This window comes from Typopeltis vanoorti, chromosome 22 (genome assembly GCF_054136105.1).
Source record: "Typopeltis vanoorti isolate ZY-2024b chromosome 22, IOZ_Tvanoo_1.0, whole genome shotgun sequence".
NCBI classification, from domain to species: Eukaryota; Metazoa; Arthropoda; class Arachnida; order Uropygi; family Thelyphonidae; genus Typopeltis; species Typopeltis vanoorti.
This window is the reverse complement of record NC_143570.1, coordinates 87,992,598-88,010,419: the sequence shown is the minus strand read 5'-3', so window position 1 is coordinate 88,010,419 and position 17,822 is coordinate 87,992,598. Positions and strand designations below refer to the sequence as shown.

The window sequence follows — 17,822 nt, the reverse complement described above, 5'->3', positions numbered from 1 at the left end:
ACAACAGGTGGTGTGGAGTGTTTGAGTGGCATATATAAAGAAAAAACTGCATGGTGGTATGTATGAATGAAACTGTAGTAGTATATCTGATAATGTGTTGCCTATGCCAATATCTAGAGCATGTAAGAGAGATTTTGTTGCCAATAAAATCTCTCTTACAAGCAACTCAATGTTTTATTTTGAGCTTCCCAGGCTGCTGTGCAATCATCACTACATGGCTTTGGAAACACGGAAACTACTAGATGTTAAAGAAATTGCAGTTGTGCAGTTTGTGTAATAAACTGTTACATGATTCACTGCTTTGCTAATAGGAGAGGAGAAGGTGAGCCAGTCAGCTAGCTCGATTTTATTTTTTGGATCTCCTTTTCATCCTTCCACCTTTGGTACGCTAAATAATATGTGGTTATTTTTGTTTTGCATGTCTTTGTTCTAGTAATCTTTACTGCCACACTGAGCAAGATGGCGGCCATAACAAGCAATTTGAGAATGACCATACTTCTGACATTTAAGGCAGTGCAAAGGGCTCAGCATGTATAGCCTGAGCAGTTTAGATATCCTGCTGTTAGTGGTTTAGAAATGTTGAGAACAAACATGATATTTCTTGTAAACAGCAGGTGACCATTCAGCGAAGGCTTATTCTTTTCATGGCAATCACTCCTTTATCTTTCATTTAGGAGCAGATCTCTCTGTCTGGAACATTGAGGAAGTCCCACTGATATTATTCCTTGAGAAGAACTGAAATTTTTTTCTGTGGAAAACACTGAGTGGTATTCCCCAATGGATATTGTGCAAAGGGAGATTCTTTGGTTGTCTGTGTTGTTTCTAAGAGAATGTCCCCTTAACAGTTTCTTCACTGATGTTCTAATTTTGGGGATCTTTGTAATTCCTTCCAAACCCTTCTGGATGAAAACAGGTGACATTTTCCCAAGTGTATTGAAAAGGCCCATGATGTTTTTACTTATTATATTTTGTTTTCAGTTTATGTGTCTATGGACATGGTTGGGACTTGTTTCCTGATAAACCAGATGAAAAATTACTAATTATCAAAGGGAATTTGATCAGCAACAGAGGTCCCCCACCCACCATAAAGCATCACATGGGTGCTCACTCTCCAGCAAGCAATGATTGTGCTGGGGAGCAGAATGCGAGATGCCATAATCACACCACAAGAATTGGACTGTTCCCATACCATGGAGGAGACTTACTGCAACAGATTGACCCTTGCAGGCAGGCCAAAATAGTGCAAGACTACCAGGATCTCCCTTTTTGGATGTCCATGGGTTGCATCACATGGCAGTAACGAATTGGATCCCAGTGAGAGCAGTCCAGAAGAGGGGATAATTAAAAAACATGGAAGCTCTCTCTTTCTCGTTTTTTATCCAAGTAAATAACTCTTTAAACAACTCTTAGAAGTCTAAAATTTAGTGAAACTAACTACCATGACTAATTTAGCATGACAACCAAAAACAGGAGAACAAGCAGGACAACAGAGAACAACTACGTTCTTGGTAGTGAAACTATAAGGACAGGTTATACGATTTTTTTTAATGCTATTTATGCACAATTTTCAGTGAAGATAGTGTTGGATCCTACTTGTTCTTAATCTATACTTTGGATCCGACATGTTATTTACTACGATGTTCTTAACCTAAAAATAGTTGCTAGTTGGTTTCTAATTTAAATATAGAGAAAATTTATATTTAAAGACTGCGCCACTCTATATCTGAATTAGTTCAAGAATTGAAGAAAAATCAACCTTCAACTATCTCTCTTTAAAATATATACTGGCCGAGTATATTTGACTTACTTAATTTACCCGCTTTGGTTCGAATATTTTATGAATGGTGCAGTAAAAGAGATTCAGGCAAAATATATCTTTTGATTAACAAAAACAAACATTTAATTTTAAAATCACAAATTTTACACTTAACTTCAAATCAGTAATTAAGATATTACAAACATTTTAACTCCTCAGGTAAATTCAATCATTCAACTCGTACAATGTTAAAACTGTTATCTCTAGTACAGTCTTCTTGCAGTTCCTTAAGTTCCAAATACAATAAAATCGTACTAACACACCTCTTCACAAACAAATACTTTTAATTTTACACTTCAGCTAATTCTCACCAATAGTCACCGTTATTATAAGGAAATTCTAAGATGAAACTCACACACTTCTCTGTATAGGAATATTAATGGTTGGAATATTCTTACCGACAATTTTCCTTCTTCATATACTTATGTGCGAACACTTTTTGTAACTGTATACACTTTAATCAATTAATGGCACTCATTTAAAAAAAATCTTCTTAGAAATAACTGGATTAATTAACGGCCACAATACACACAATCAAACGTTCTTGCACAGATCAAACTGCTTGCACTACAATTGACATCACTTAACTAATTCAGTGTTCTACTAACAACACTTGTACTAAGGTAACACACAATAATTCCTTAACTTGAAGTTTAATATGCACAGTTGCCTACTCCTTCGACATCAATTTAATCCTTTAGGTACCATAATTCTTAACACCGCTATCATTAAACTCAACTTTGTTGCCTCTAATTATTCTCTAGTTACTTCGTGCTATGCTTCAAGTATCCGTGTGTCCTTGAAAGGTCGGCCCTGAAATTAAATCTCAACTCAAGTATTGCTAGTCTATTTAGTAGTCACTCAGCTGTTTTCTGTAGCTATAATTGTTATTCTACAACTTATTAGCTAACTGCCTCTCGACTAGTAGACTTTATTTAGCTGCTTGAGTGACTTGCCGACTCGCTATTATCGCACTGTGATTCTCGAATGCTCCGATTCCAACCTAATGCCAATCTCTCTCTTATAAATCTCTAATCATAATCATTTCAGCGTTCATTGCTTTTTATATCCATTCTTCCCGCCTAAATTCTTCTCGTGATTTCTTTCTAAACTCTTTTCAATAAACCTCACGTGGTGTTCCAAAACGTGCTCGCTCACTTACATACGTTTCCATGCCAACAAAACAAAATATAATAAAATTGAGGTATTGCATAACGTTAACTTCTACAAACAGGAATAAATAGAGAATATTTACATTTCAAATAATGCGCAGTTAAATTATCAAATATAAATTCTTATAATATTAATATAGTAATAAATAAAATAGCTTAATAATATTTAATACAGTCTTTTCATTATTAATACATATATTCTTGATTAAATAATTAAATATTAGATAAAAGTAAAGGTAGTTATATGAATATTAAATTGTAAAATAAGTTGTTTACATTAAATAATATTTAAAAGTCTAGCCTTTGTGATGGAAGATCATGTTGGATTCTGAAGCAAATAATAATTACTTTAATCTCTACATAATCAGAATCCAACAGCGGGATTCCAACCCGCAGTCTTTTGGGTGGAGAGTGGATAAGCTAACCACTCAGTCAACCAGGCTGGCTTTGAAGACAGAAAAGTTCAGTTAATCATAGAATAATAAACCAATCTGGAAAAAATAGCTGACATGACATTGGTAATGGAATAGATTATTATTACATCACACCTCCAAGGAGTCCAAAGACTCATCGAGGGAGGGCATCAACTCTACAACTCTTCGTCTCACTACTCCACCAACCTTCATCTAACACCAACGCCATCTACCACTATTAGTGCTTTCACAGACAATCACAAACATCCATGCCCACGGCTGGATTCGGAGAGCGGATATGCTAACCACTCGGCCAACCACGCCGGCTAGACTATACTGGACAATCATAATATCCTATATACCATAGGATGATATGACATACAGTGACAATATAAATTTTTTTAAATCTATAAAGCAAATAATGCCCCACCCTACAACTGCCTTATTAGATGCCACATTCCTATTAACAGCAAATGGAATTTGATAATGAAAGGAAGAATACTATTATCTATGCATTCTGCCTCCCAATCATAAAAGATGGTGCAAACCATTTCAGTAAACTCCACAGAGTATTATATCATGCATTTTACAAATGATTTTCTTACCTTCAGTACTGTGGATGGCATAAATATCTCTGGAGGGGTTCAAAACACCATTAGGTAGACCTGAGTCAGTATGAGAAGCTGCCTGAGGGGAATCTGGTGGCGTGGGAACTACTCCCATTCCAACTGCACTTCCAGCTGAATCTTCCTCTTCATCAGTAACGAGTGGTCCATTTTCTCCACCACTACCATCTGCTTCCATTGTCTCAGCTCTTTCTCGTTCTAAAGCTTCCTGTTCAGCCCTTTCACAATCATGTACTCCTAAGCATAAGGAATAATCCACTAAATGAAGACGGCCTAAGAACTGAAAAATATAAAATCCTAAATTTTTTGTCCAATTTAGAAAATTGTAATATTTAATCATAAACAATTACTTAACATTACCAAGCAACTGATACTAAAATATATAGTTAAACATTAAAGTATGCAAATGTTACTTTGGCAACAGTTAATCGCAGTTAGTATCCATCAACTCAACTGGATTTGATTAAGGTTTTAACAGTAATCAATCAACTCAACTGGTCAAAGCAAATGATTGCTCAAACCTTTGTTGTAACAAAGGTTTGAATCCCATGTAAGGTATAGATCACAGTTTATAAGGCTGGCCTTATACAGCTGTTCAAACAAAATGAGAAGAGATTCTTCCTTTCTTCTATTCCTCTTACCCACATACATCACTAGCATGCTATAGATCTTGTGGTTTTTCATGTGTAGATCAGATTTAAAAAAAACAAACATGTAAGCCTGTGTAGCCTTCTGTAAAAGGCATCCACAGTCTGACTACCTGAAGAAAGAGTATTCTAGGGATGATTCTAGTTGCCAATTAGAGCATTTTCTAAGCCTTTCTTCAACTATTCTCAAGTTAGTCAATCTCTGGCACAAACAAATGGATTTTTTTTTTTTTTTTTCACTTTCTCTACAACTAGCTATAATCCAGAATGTTTCAACAATAATGACTTCTGCATTACTTCAACCTTAGTATTTCATCTGGATCTGGCTCCCAATAAAGAATTTTAATGTTTGTCTTAGGACCTGGCTTGCTTCCTGTGGAATAAAGTGGTTCAAACTTGTTGGTGGGTTATTGCCTGTCACTGAGTAGCACCAATGCTGATTTTCCTATCCTGGAGTGATTCAGGTCAGGAGTGAGGAGTTTAGTAGTGATACTTTGGGGTCCCTAAATGAGATTTAGTGATCTTGTAGAAAGAAGTTTATGGAGAGGTACTCCCTCACTTTAACACTACCTTGTTAAAAGTTGCAACTGGTCAGGGTAGTGGCCCTTCCCATAAAGTATAGCATTATACCCATCTGAAAAAATGGGTGCTTCGCATAATGGGAAACTAAGGCAATTAATATGAAGTTATTAGCTTCTATGTACTCGTAGGGCAGTCGTGAAGATACTTCACTTACAAACTTTGCTTACACTTAGATAAAGGAGTAAACAAGAATATAATTTCTTGGCGTTTTTAACCAATCAATTTATAACCAATTTATAAACAAGTATGAAACTGATCCAGTAAATCTAAAGTTAATCAGGTGGTTTACTCCAAGTGTAATTGTCAATAAAAACTAATTTAGAATTCAAGACATATTCTTAGTCATCAATGCAAACTGTCAGGTCAGGTAAATCAAAGCTCTATTTTTGCCTGCCCGTATTCCTTCTTCATGAACATAGCTCTAGTTGTTTTAAGTTTAATGTTATCTGTTTACTGGTTTTCCTCTTCATCTTCTCACATCAATTTTCATTTTATACATACTGAAACTCAAGAGTAGCATTATAGAAATAATCATAAATAAACACCAATATTAATACCCTAAAGAAAATCAAAAATCAATTTAAATTTATTTTAAATCCTACTGTATACATAAGATGTGTTTTAAACAAATGCCACATTGTTCTTTAGGTATTCAACTCTATTTCAGCTGTATATGTTGTTGCAGTACATGTAACTCAGTCAATGATAATATTAATAGTAATTAACGTACAGCATGAATTCTACCAAACTGCACCCAATTTTTAAAATAATTCCCAAATGGGTTGTCATCCTCACCATCAAATTCCTGACATGTATCCTCAAGGGGTGTATAGGATATGATAGTACTACATGAAAAACATCATCATTCTAAGTTTTTCTGCTTGGTTATACTATAAATTAAAGATACCAAGAAATTTTATTCTTGGATAAACCCTTTATCCAAGTGTAAGCAAACAAGTTTGGTTTGCACCTGAACTATTTTCAGGACTGGGGCAACTCGTTCCTATCTACAATTTTCCTCCAAATTAATCTGTTATCTGTCAAGACTCCAACATTATCAGATCTTATATTTCTGTTTTCTAAGGCACTTTTTACTGTATCAATCCACCTACATCTTGGTCTTCCTCTGGGTCTTTTTCCTGCCAACCTGGCAGAAAACACTTCTTTTGCTAATCTTTCCTCTTCCATTTTGTTTAAGTGATCATACCACCTGAAATTAGCTCTGCTAACAATGTCAAGTTCTTTCCTAATATCCTTGTTTTTAATACGATATTGCCGTTGATGCTATCTGTTCATGCCCCTAATCTTTCTCAGGACTCTCATACCTGCAGTCTCTTGTCTTTGGTCAAGTGTTTTATTTCTAACCTGGCGCTCAGATCCATAAGTTAAAATTGGCTTGAATACCGTCTTATATACAGCTAATTTAGTGTTTTGACTAACTTCACTCTTATTCCATATAAATTTATTCTGTTGACTTCCTACCATATCAGCTTTGTTGATTCTATTATCTATTTCCATATTTAATTTACCATCTTCACTAAAAATTGTACCTAGGTAGCTGAAATGTTTTACTTGTTTTATAGGTTCTCCATTCACATGCAGTTGATATTTTCAATACTTCTGCCTATTTCATTGTCTTGTTATTGTTGACCTTCATACCATATCTATTACAACAGTTATTCAATTTAGTCAGGGAATGTTGTAGACTTGTACTGGATTTATTTAGAAATATAACATCATCTGCATGAAGTAAAGAGCTGAGATTAGCATCTCCAAGTTTGATATCAGGTTTAATACCATTTTCCTACATAATGTAATCCATATAGAAAATGAATAACAGAGGGGATAATGTACATCCTTGTCTGACACCAGATTTAGCATTAAATCATCTTCCTATACTGCCTTCAATTCTAACTGCTGACTTACAACTCAAAGACTTAGTATTGTTTGATATAATGTTCCACTGACACAATACGACTGTAGTGTTTTGAATGGCTTTTCTCTTATACCTTTTACCTTATATACTTTTCTCTTGAAGTACAAAATTCAAATACAGAATCCCTGTTACATTGCTATAATTTCTCGACTATTTGTTTTAAAGTAAAACTGGTGTTCAAAATCCCTATTTGTTCTAAACCCATCTGGTTCTTCCAAAAGTTTCTCCTCAACAATTGCCTTTCCTCAAGTAATGAAAAAAGCAGTGACAGTATGATGGTAGAAAACGCTCAACAGGAATGTCATCCTAAATTATCTGTATTTGAAGTAGAAAAAGCTATCACAAACTGAAATGTGGAAAGGAAGCTGAAGTAGATGATATTCGATCAAATATGTTAAAATAAGTGACTACACTGCATAATTCTAATTCAGAAAGCCTGGTGAGAGTGTTGAGTTCCAGATGACTGGAGTAGAGCACTCATAGTACTTATCTATAAAATAGAAAATAAAGCTGAATGTGAGAATTACAAAGGAATTTCTCTACTGAGTGTGCCTGGTAAGATTTATGCTAGTATTCTTGGGAAATGGCTAAGAAAAACTGTGGAGTACAAGCTTGGAGAAGAAGAACCAGCTGGGTTCATGCCAAACAGAGGTTATCAAGACCAGATTTTCACTTTAAGACAGATAGGAGTCTGCACGGTTAACCTAGTGGCTATGCACTTCACAACCATATGCCTGGGAAAGGAGTGTCCTGGGCAGTGGCAGCTGGTGAAATTTTAAGTGGGGGTGCTGCATATACAAAAAAAAAAAAAAAAAACACTTTTTTTTCTAATCAGTTATGAATTTATTAATTCGTAACTGATTAAAAATACCTGGACGAATGCTCACTAGTATTCTTCCAGGTGTAGCATACTATAGGCAACTTTCATTCATTTCATATATATATATATATATATATATATATATAGTGCTTGAAATATAACTATAACTAGTGCTTGAAATGAATGAATATATATATATATATATATATATATATATATATATATTCATTCATTTCAAGCACTAGTTAGTACTTCAGTCTTTTGTCAACAAATGTTTTCTTCAGTTTTGCTACTGGGCTTCCAAGATTTGATTCTTGTTTTCAAACTTTTTCATTTTTTTTTTTTAATAACATTTGTATATCTGAATTTACAATTCAGCTCTGAAAGTTGATCAACTTTATTTTTTTATTTTTTTTTTTAAGTTTTGTAACATTTTTCTTTTCAAATATGATATTAATTTTTATCCTATTTAAAAGTGAGTTATGACCACTTGTTTAAAATTTTCTTGTCAACTCATGTATCCTGAATCAGCATGAAGATTTATATTCATTTATACACATCTTCATGTTGATTCAGGATATATGAGTTGACCAGAAAATTTTAAACAAGTGGTCATAACTCACTTTTGAATAGGATAAAAGTTAATAGTATTTGAAATCACCTACAATTCAGAAGTTCAATCTTTACATTTGGTATAAAGAGGCTTAGCTGTTAATGATTGTTCCTATTAGTGCTTTACAGTATAAACACCACCAAGAGAAAAAAAAATAAATTACTAATATTTTGCCAGTTTTCTACCCAGCATCAGAGCACAAACCTAACTGACCTATAGAGAGCACCTTGTTAGGTGCTAAGTTCTGTGGTAGTTACAAATCAAATTCCTTCTGATGTTTTAGTGCAATGCTTATCACAGTTATAATTTGTGCTCTGAAGATAGTGGTGAAGACTAGTAGAAAGGGGGTTTATAGAAATATCATGTCAACATGAAGTGCTAAGATGAGTCATTTCTGAACATTAAAGTTAAGACAGGCAATAGTGATCAGAACAAGGAATAGGTATCTAGTATTCAACACTAAATACAAAAATGAAATAAAAAGTAAAAATAAATAAATTCAATAAATTAAAAGATACCGAGTAAAAAACCAGAGAAACATTATTAAGTTCAATAAATTAATTGTTGTATTTAGTGTTGAATGCTAGATACCTATTCCTTGTCCTGATCACTATTGCCTAAATATGTCTTATCATTAATGTTAATAAATAACTCATCTGTTTTAGCCCTCTTTGACCCGGTAATACCAATGATGTTGATATGATATTTCTATACACCCCTTCTACTATTCTCCACCACTTGCCCACTAATACCTCTTATGTGCCTATTTTTTTTTTTTTTATTTCATAGTTTGAGGTCATTCCAGTAATTAACTTTTCAGTGTTTGCCCTGCTTCCCTGAATAACCCCCAAAAAAGCAAAGCAGAGAACTAGAGCTATGAAAAGTTTGCAGTTTGGCATTAATCATAAAGGAAACCCACTTTCCAGGTCAGCCATTTTCAAAGAAAAATATATTTCAATGAATATATGAGGGTTGTCTGAAAACTTCTCGGCCTAACAATGAAAAAATGAATTTATAATTTCAAAATTATTTTTATTTTTCAACATAATCTCCCTTAAAACTAATACATTTATTCCAGCAATGCTCCCGCATCATTATCCTGTCCCTGTAGTGGTTCTCAGTAAGATCTGCAAAATACCCCTCTACAGCTGCAATCACCTCTTGATTCGAAGGAAAAAACACTGACCAGCAAGGAAGAGTTTTAGTTTTGGGAAGAGTTTTAGTTTTGGGAAGAGATAGAAATCAGAGGGGAGCCAAATCTGGGGAATAGGGTGGATGTTCCAACAATTCATAGTACAGATCCCTTAATTTTCCCATTGTCAAAACACCTTTGTGGGCAGGTGCATTCCTGATGAAAGATGATTTTTTTCTTCTGCAAACCAGGTCTTTTCTCACAAATTTTTTCATCTAATCTGGTTAAAAGATTGGAATAATATTCCCCAGTTATTGTTTTACCCTTTTCAAGATAATTAATAAACAAAATGTCTTTAGCATCCAAAAACACCGATGCCATAACCTTTCTTGCTGATGAAACCAACTGTCTTCTTTGGTGCTGAACAACCGGCTTTTGTCCACTGTTTTGACTTTGGTGTGTAATGGTGAATCCAGGTCTCATCCATAGTAATAAATTGATGCACAAAATCAGTTTTATTCTTGTTAAAATGCTCCAAGCACTGTTCAGAGATTTCCATGTGAGTGCACTTTTGATCTGCTATGAGCAAGTTTGGCACCCATCTTGCACAAAGCTTTTTTTTTCATTTGCAATTCTTCATGCAAAATATATCCTACACGTTTTCTTTTGAAATGCCTATAGGCTCAGCAATTTCATGCACTTTGACTCACCAGTCATCCAATACCATATCGTGCACTTGAACAGCGGTTTCTAGTGTTGTTACACTTTTCGGATGTCCTTCACGTGGATAAACTTTAAGGCTGGTATGGCCACGTTTGAACTCGGCAGCCCATTTCTTGATTGTTGAAAACGAAGGAGAAGAGTGCCCATAAACTTTCATGAACTTCGAATGAATTTCTTTTGGTGTTAAACCTTCTTTTACAAAGGATTTTATAACCGCCCGATACTCAATTTTATCCATTTCAAAGGATAATACAGACAACACTTTTGCTTCAGACAGATGTATAAAACAAATTTACTTGATAGAATGACTTGCAATTTCACATAGATGCTTATGATATGTACCAATTTAGAAAAAAAACTTGCTGATAGTGTTGCCATCTATGGTCGAGGCCAAGAACTTTTCAGACCACCCTCATATAAAACTACAATTAATAAAAAGAAATCAACTTTCAAACAAGTATATACTTTATCTGTGTGTTGTTCAGACTTAAGTGGCGGGAAAAACTCATGTTAGAGGCATAATGGAGTGAAACAGCTCTGAGAAAGGATTAAAAATATTTAATTCTTCCAATATGTCATCTCAGTCACTGAGAGCCATCATCAAGGAGTACAATATGAGACTTCATAACACATAAACTAAGTGAAACATGTTGACAAAAGACTGAAGTACTAACTAGTACTCCACATACATACTGGTCTTCCTCTGGGTCTTTTTTCCTGCCATCCTGGCAAAGACTAGTTTGGCTAATCTTTCCTCTCCCATTCTGTCTAGGTGGCCATTCAACCTGAGATTAGCTTTGCTAACACATTCCTGAATGCTAACAATGTCAAGTTCTTTCCTAATATCTTCCTTTTTTTAATATGATGCTGCCATTAATGCCATCTGTTCTTCCTCTGGGTTTTTTTTTTTTCATTGATGCCAGCTTAATCTTTCTCAGGGCTCTCATATCTATGATTTCCAGTCTTTGATCAAGAGTTTTATTTCTATACCAGCTCTCAGATCTGTAAGTAAAACTAGTTCAGTGTTTTGACTAATCTCTTTCTTATTCCACAAAAATTTATTCAGTTGACTTCCTACCATACCAGCTTTGCTAATTCTGCTCTATTTTCAAAATTAATTTATTACTAAAAATTTTGCCTAAATAGTTGAAATGTTTTTCTTGTCCTATAGGTTCTTCATTTAGGATGCAGTTGACGTTTCCAATGTTTCTGCCTATTTTCAATATCTCTTAAATGCTGATTTCATACTAAATTTATTACAGCAGTTATTCGATTTGGTCAGAAATCCTGCAGACTTGTCCTGAATTTATTTAGGAGTATAACATCTGCATAATAAAGTAAGGCAAGAGAGTCGAGATTGATATCTCCAATTTTGATACGAGGTTTAACACAGCTTTTCTTCATAATGTGATCCATATAAATGATGAATAACAGTACTTCACTCAATTCTAACTATTCTTTACAACAAATAGACCATGTATTGCTTGATATAATGTCCCATTTACACTATATAATGGGAGCTTTTTGAACAGATTTCTTCTTGGCACCTTGTCATATGCCATTTACAAATCTACAAAACTTAAATACAGATCCTTCTTATATTCCTATGATTTCTCAACTATCTGTCTTCTTCTCCTACTACGTATTAGGCCTACTAGCCTGTTACAGAGCTGACATGAATTCTTCTAAGTCGTACCCATCCCAAGGATAAGGTGACTAGCCCTATGTCCCCTGGTATATCCTATGGCTGTATCTCATGTGTTCATGGATCAGTTGGCCTGCTTGAGGGAGATAAAACTCCAGATAAACTGGGGAGAAAAACCCTGCTATCCACGCCCAAGACCGGTTAACTTGGCTATGTTTGAGAAAGATCCTTAAGCTCCTCACATCTGCAACAGAAATCTACCCTGGACTAGCGGCGGTCTGTACATAAGCACTACAACACTGCAGCATCCCCAAGGAAAAAATGAAAAAAATTAAATTTTGTTTGTGTTTATAAATAATAACCATGCTAACAATATTATATAAATGCAATACAACATGTTAAAGGTCACAGCTTATGTTTGACATTGATTGAAGAGTTAATAATTGGAATTGTTCAATTAATGCTTTAGATTACGAAACAAATGCACTGCGATCTAACGCCGATATTCGTTTGCTCTTGTCATTGCACGTTATGTCATTCCTAACTGTAATTGCTCAAACAGCAGTGTATTTTTAGTATGCTTACGTGCCTTATTTCTGTGAGATATAAAATGTTTATTATTGGTGCGTGTGCCTGGTGAACTATTTTTTATAAATCTTATTTTATTTTGTTAAAATAACATATAATTATTTATTTACTATAGATACAAGGCTGAATTATGACGAGTGTCACTGTTGAAAATATGAAAAAAAAAAATTTTTTTTTTCAATTATCATTACACAAAACAAATGCACTGTGATCCAACGCCAATATTCGTTTGCACTTGCCATTGATACGAAACTTTTATTATTGGCGTTTGTTTGTGGTGAGGATGAAATATTTTTAATAAAGTAATTTTTAATATGTAAATTTATTTATTAATAAATTCGTAACTGATTAGGAAAAAAAGTTTTTTTTTTTTTTTTTTTTTTTGTATATGCAGCACCCCCACTTAAAATTTTCACCAGCCGCCATTGCCCAGGACACTCCTTTCCCAGGCATATGGTTGTGAAGTGCATAGCCACTAGGTTAACCGTGCAGACTCCTATCTGTCTTAAAGTGAAAATCTGGTCTTGATAACCTCTGTTTGGCATGAACCCAGCTGGTTCTTCTTCTCCAAGCTTGTACTCCACAGTTTTTCTTAGCCATTTCCCAAGAATACTAGCATAAATCTTACCAGGCACACTCAGTAGAGAAATTCCTTTGTAATTCTCACATTCAGCTTTATTTTCTATTTTATAGATAAGTACTATGAGTGCTCTACTCCAGTCATCTGGAACTCAACACTCTCACCAGGCTTTCTGAATTAGAATTATGCAGTGTAGTCACTTATTTCAACATATTTGATCGAATATCATCTACTTCAGCTTCCTTTCCACATTTCAGTTTGTGATAGCTTTTTCTACTTCAAATACAGATAATTTAGGATGACATTCCTGTTGAATAATTACTCCATACATCAATCTTTATCCTCAATTTTCATGTCTCCTTTATCATCTCTAACTCCTTTTACAGAATTCTTTCCTCCATTCCTGAGCTTTTTCAATTGCCTCCAGATTACTTTACCACCTTCATGATATTTCTTTTTTATGTTCTTACCAAAGTCTTTCCATAACTTTTGTATAGCAAATTTTACACAATGATTTTCTTTTTTACATTTTTCTATTCCCTAAGAGCATAAGCTGACTTACTTGGCAGGAAATTGAATATGCATTCTTCTTTTCCTTGACTGCCTCTAACTTCTTCCTGAGTCTACCATGGAGTTCTGATTTTTCTATCCTTGCAGAATACCTCATCACATGCCTCTCCAGCTGAATCAATGTTTTCTTTAAGGTTTGCCACTGAAATGCCAAGGTTTGGTTCTTGTTTTCAAACTCGGATTTTCTTGAATAATGTTTATGTATTTGAGTCTACAAGTGCACATCTGATAGCTGTTCAACTTTGAGTCATTTCAAAACTTTTTCTTGCACACCCTTCTTTTCGAAATGAAGTTAAATTTTTTTACTGCTCAACACTAAACAGTGATCACTTACTATTTTAAATCCTCTGTATACTTGTATTGCGAACCAGCGAGAGTGAGAAAACATAAGTGTCAACAATAACAGTCAACAAGACTTTTCTTATTCCTTGCTTCTTCTCTCCATGTGAATTTTGTGCACATTTTTATGTTGGAACATGGTGTTAATAATAAATAATCCATGTCCTGATTAGAAATATAGCAGATACTTACTACTATTATTAGCTTTGTTGTTTTCTCCAAATTTTCCTAAAACATTTCTATATGCCTAGTAATCATTTCCTATTCTGCCATTTAGATCTCTAACAAGGGCCAACTTTTCCTTTTTCATCATGTGGGCTACCTTCTCTAATGCCTGAAAAAATTCCTCCACTTCTTCCTTAGTAGAACCATATATGGGACCATAAGCACAAATGTTTTGCTACCTAGTTTCTCCATTTGGTTATGTGCCCACATCATTACTTGATATTGCCTGTCATTCAAGATTATCCTTGGATTTAATGTTGAATATTAAAGCTACTCCCTTTTTTCCCTGATTGTTATTTCCTGAATATAACATCTCTGTTTGTTGCAAAGAAGAGATGGGAAGAGCTGGTGGAGGAGGACTTGAGGATTAAGAACTTGGATGTGGATATAGCTCAAGACTATTAAGTGGATTCTCATAGACTAAGTGGGATAAAGTGCAGAAGAAGAAAGACGAATTTGTTGCTCAGAAAGATCTCGCCTGTTTTCTCCTTTTGTCTCCTTTGTTTTGGTAACACCTATTATGTCAATCTGGTACTTATCCAATTCTTCTGCTAGTTCCATTGACGCTTATGATGATGGTGTCAAGCTTGGTCTCAGCTGATATTGAGTTGAGGTTTGTTACAGTAGCTGGCTTTTCATTGTTTGCCTGAGAAAAACAACAGGGGCCTTGTTTAACCAAGTGACACACCAGCCGGCATTATTTTAAGTTATGGTAAGGCAATAAGAATACAATTTGGTCAGCTAAATCCAAAATTGCCAGTCTATTCTCGTTCGTTCAGTATCCAGGTAGATACCTACAGGGAGCAGCATGAGAAGGTGAGGATAGGATTGGACATGAGGTGAGAAGACCTGGTTAATTCTCTGCATTCCCAAAAAAGGCCATTTGGAGGTCTCCTCCCTGTTATCCACCCTTGACCCTTAAGCACCCTAGAAAGAATTCTAAAAAAAAAAAAAAAAAATTACAACCGTCAACTGGATTCTAAACACATGTCTAGTTCAAGCTCTGCATACAGTAGTTAACATGTCATCGAAAAGGCTTAGTGATATTGCCATCAGTGCCATTATTCTCAGCCGCATTTCTGCCGTTGCTCCAAAGCACTATTATTAGCACTAGACCTGATGTTCAACATAAAATGTGGTATCCATAATTTGTCTCTGGAAATAGCTAACATCAGGCTTGAGATTGCCAGCATTCTTTCTTGATCTTCACCTTCTAATAGAAATCTATCATCTTGCCAACTCAGTGTTCTCAAGAAGCTATGAAAAGATAGCAGTACAATTATCCCTAGAATTATTAAAGGGAGCTCTACTGTTATTCTTAATACCAGTGAATACAATACAAAAATGGACATCATTTTCAAAGAATACTCCACTTACCAACCTTTAGATAACGATTCCATCAAATCTCTGATCAAAAAAATGAAAAGTCTGTTCAAAAAAGTTTCTTCTTGGCCTCCTGAAATAAAAAACCCCTCAAACTTTTCAGCTCTTGTCCTCTCCCCAATATATTATTACCAAGAATAATACACAACCCCAATTCCCCCCACCCAAAAGATCTATAGTAAATGCTAGAAATTAGCAGAACAGCTAGTATGCTCGTTAACCCCCCCCACCCCATCACTGGTCATACTCTTTCCTATATAAAAAAAATCCATTTTAAAACTTCTATTAAGAATTTAATGTTAAACAATACAGATGTTTCAGCTAACTTTAATATCACCTCACTGTTCACTAATATTTCCTTAAATTACACCATTTATAAAGTTTTTTTTCCCCCTGGATATTACTCATCATTTTTGTATTACTATCCTTTCTGGATATTTCACTTGGAAGCACAAAAATTATAAACATAAAGGAGACGCTAAGGGTGCTTAAGGGTCAAAGCTGTATAACTGAGAGGAGACCTCCACATAGCCTTTAAAGGAATGAGGAGAACTGACCAGGGCTTCTGACCTAATGTCCAATCCTCACCTTCTCATGGTGCACCCTGTTGGGTATATACTTGGATACTGAACGAACGAGGATGGGCTGGCAATTTGAGACTTAGCCGACCAAATTGCATTCTTATTGATTAAACCAAACTAAAAAATGATGGTACAACATGACAAAATTTCATGCCGGCTGGGACATCGCCCGGTTAAACAAGGACCTCGTTGTTTTCGCCAGGGAACCAGGGCGAACAGCGAAAAGTCAGCTACTGGAACAAATCTGAAAACACACTCCAACTCAACATCACCAGAGTTAAAGATCAGTACTATCAACATAAGAAGCCTCAATGGCAAAGAAATGGAGCTAGCTGAGGAATTAGATAAGTACCAGATCGACATAATAGGGGTCACTGAAACAAAAAAGACAAAAACTGGTGAGATCTTTCTGAACAATAAATACAAAATGTTATATTCAGGAAATGACAATCAAGGAAAAGAAAGAGTAGCCATAGTATTCAACACAAAATACGAGGCTAATCTTCTTGAATGGCAGGCAGTCTCAAGTAGAGTGATGTGGGCAAATATCAGAATGTGGAATTGGACAATGAGACTTATTTATGCCTATGGTCCCACAGAAGGTTCTACTAAGGTAGAAGTGGAAGAATTTTTTGATGCTTTAGAAAAAGCAACAACACAATGAAAAAGGAAAAGTTGGTCCTTGTTGGGGATCTAAATGGCAGAGTAGGAAATGATTGTCAGACATACAAAAATATTTTTGGGAAAATTTGGAGAAAAGAGCAAAGCCAATAATAATGGCAAAACATTGTTAGATTTCTGCTCAGGACATGGACTGGTTATTACTAACACCATGTTCCAACATAAAAATGTGCACAAATTTACTAGAGAAAAGAGGCAAGGAATAAGAAAAGTCTCATTGACTATGTTATTGTTGATAGTGATGTTTTCTCCCTGGAGCAGGACACCAGAATGTACAGAAGATTTGAAATTGGAAGTGATCACCATTTAGTCTTGAGCAGGATAAAATTGAATTTCATATTGAAAAGAATAACATGTAAGAAAGTTTTAAAGCGAATAAAAGTTGAGCAGCTCTCAAATGTGAACTGTAGACTAAAATACACGAAGATTATTGACAAAAAAATGAAATAGTTTGAGAACAGGAATCAAACCTTGGAGATTCAGTGACAAGCCTTGAAAAAAGCCCTGATTGATTCAGCTAGAGAGGCATGTGGTGAAGTTGTCTGCAAGGATAGAAAAATTAGAACTCCATGGTGGACACAGGAAGTAAAAGAGGCAGTGAAGGAAAAGAAGAAAGCACATCAAAAGTTCCTGGCAAATAAGTCAGCTTGTGCTCTTAGAGAATACAGAGACAAATGCAAGAATGCTAAACACTGTGTAAAACTAGCTAAACAAAAGTCATGGGAGGACTTTGGCAAGAATATAGAAAAT

The 17,822-nt window shown here is 34.9% G+C and overlaps 1 protein-coding gene across 1 annotated transcript in view; it reads right to left on the bottom strand.

Moving 5' to 3' along the window:
• LOC150094548 (phosphatidylinositol 5-phosphate 4-kinase type-2 alpha-like) overlaps positions 1-17,822 on the bottom strand; it is a 174,903-nt gene that overhangs the window by 16,235 nt on the left and 140,846 nt on the right. The window contains exon 8 of the mRNA XM_090412392.1: positions 4,007-4,307. Coding sequence (XP_090268518.1) covers positions 4,007-4,307 — 301 coding nt within the window. The remainder of the gene's footprint in view (positions 1-4,006; positions 4,308-17,822) is intronic.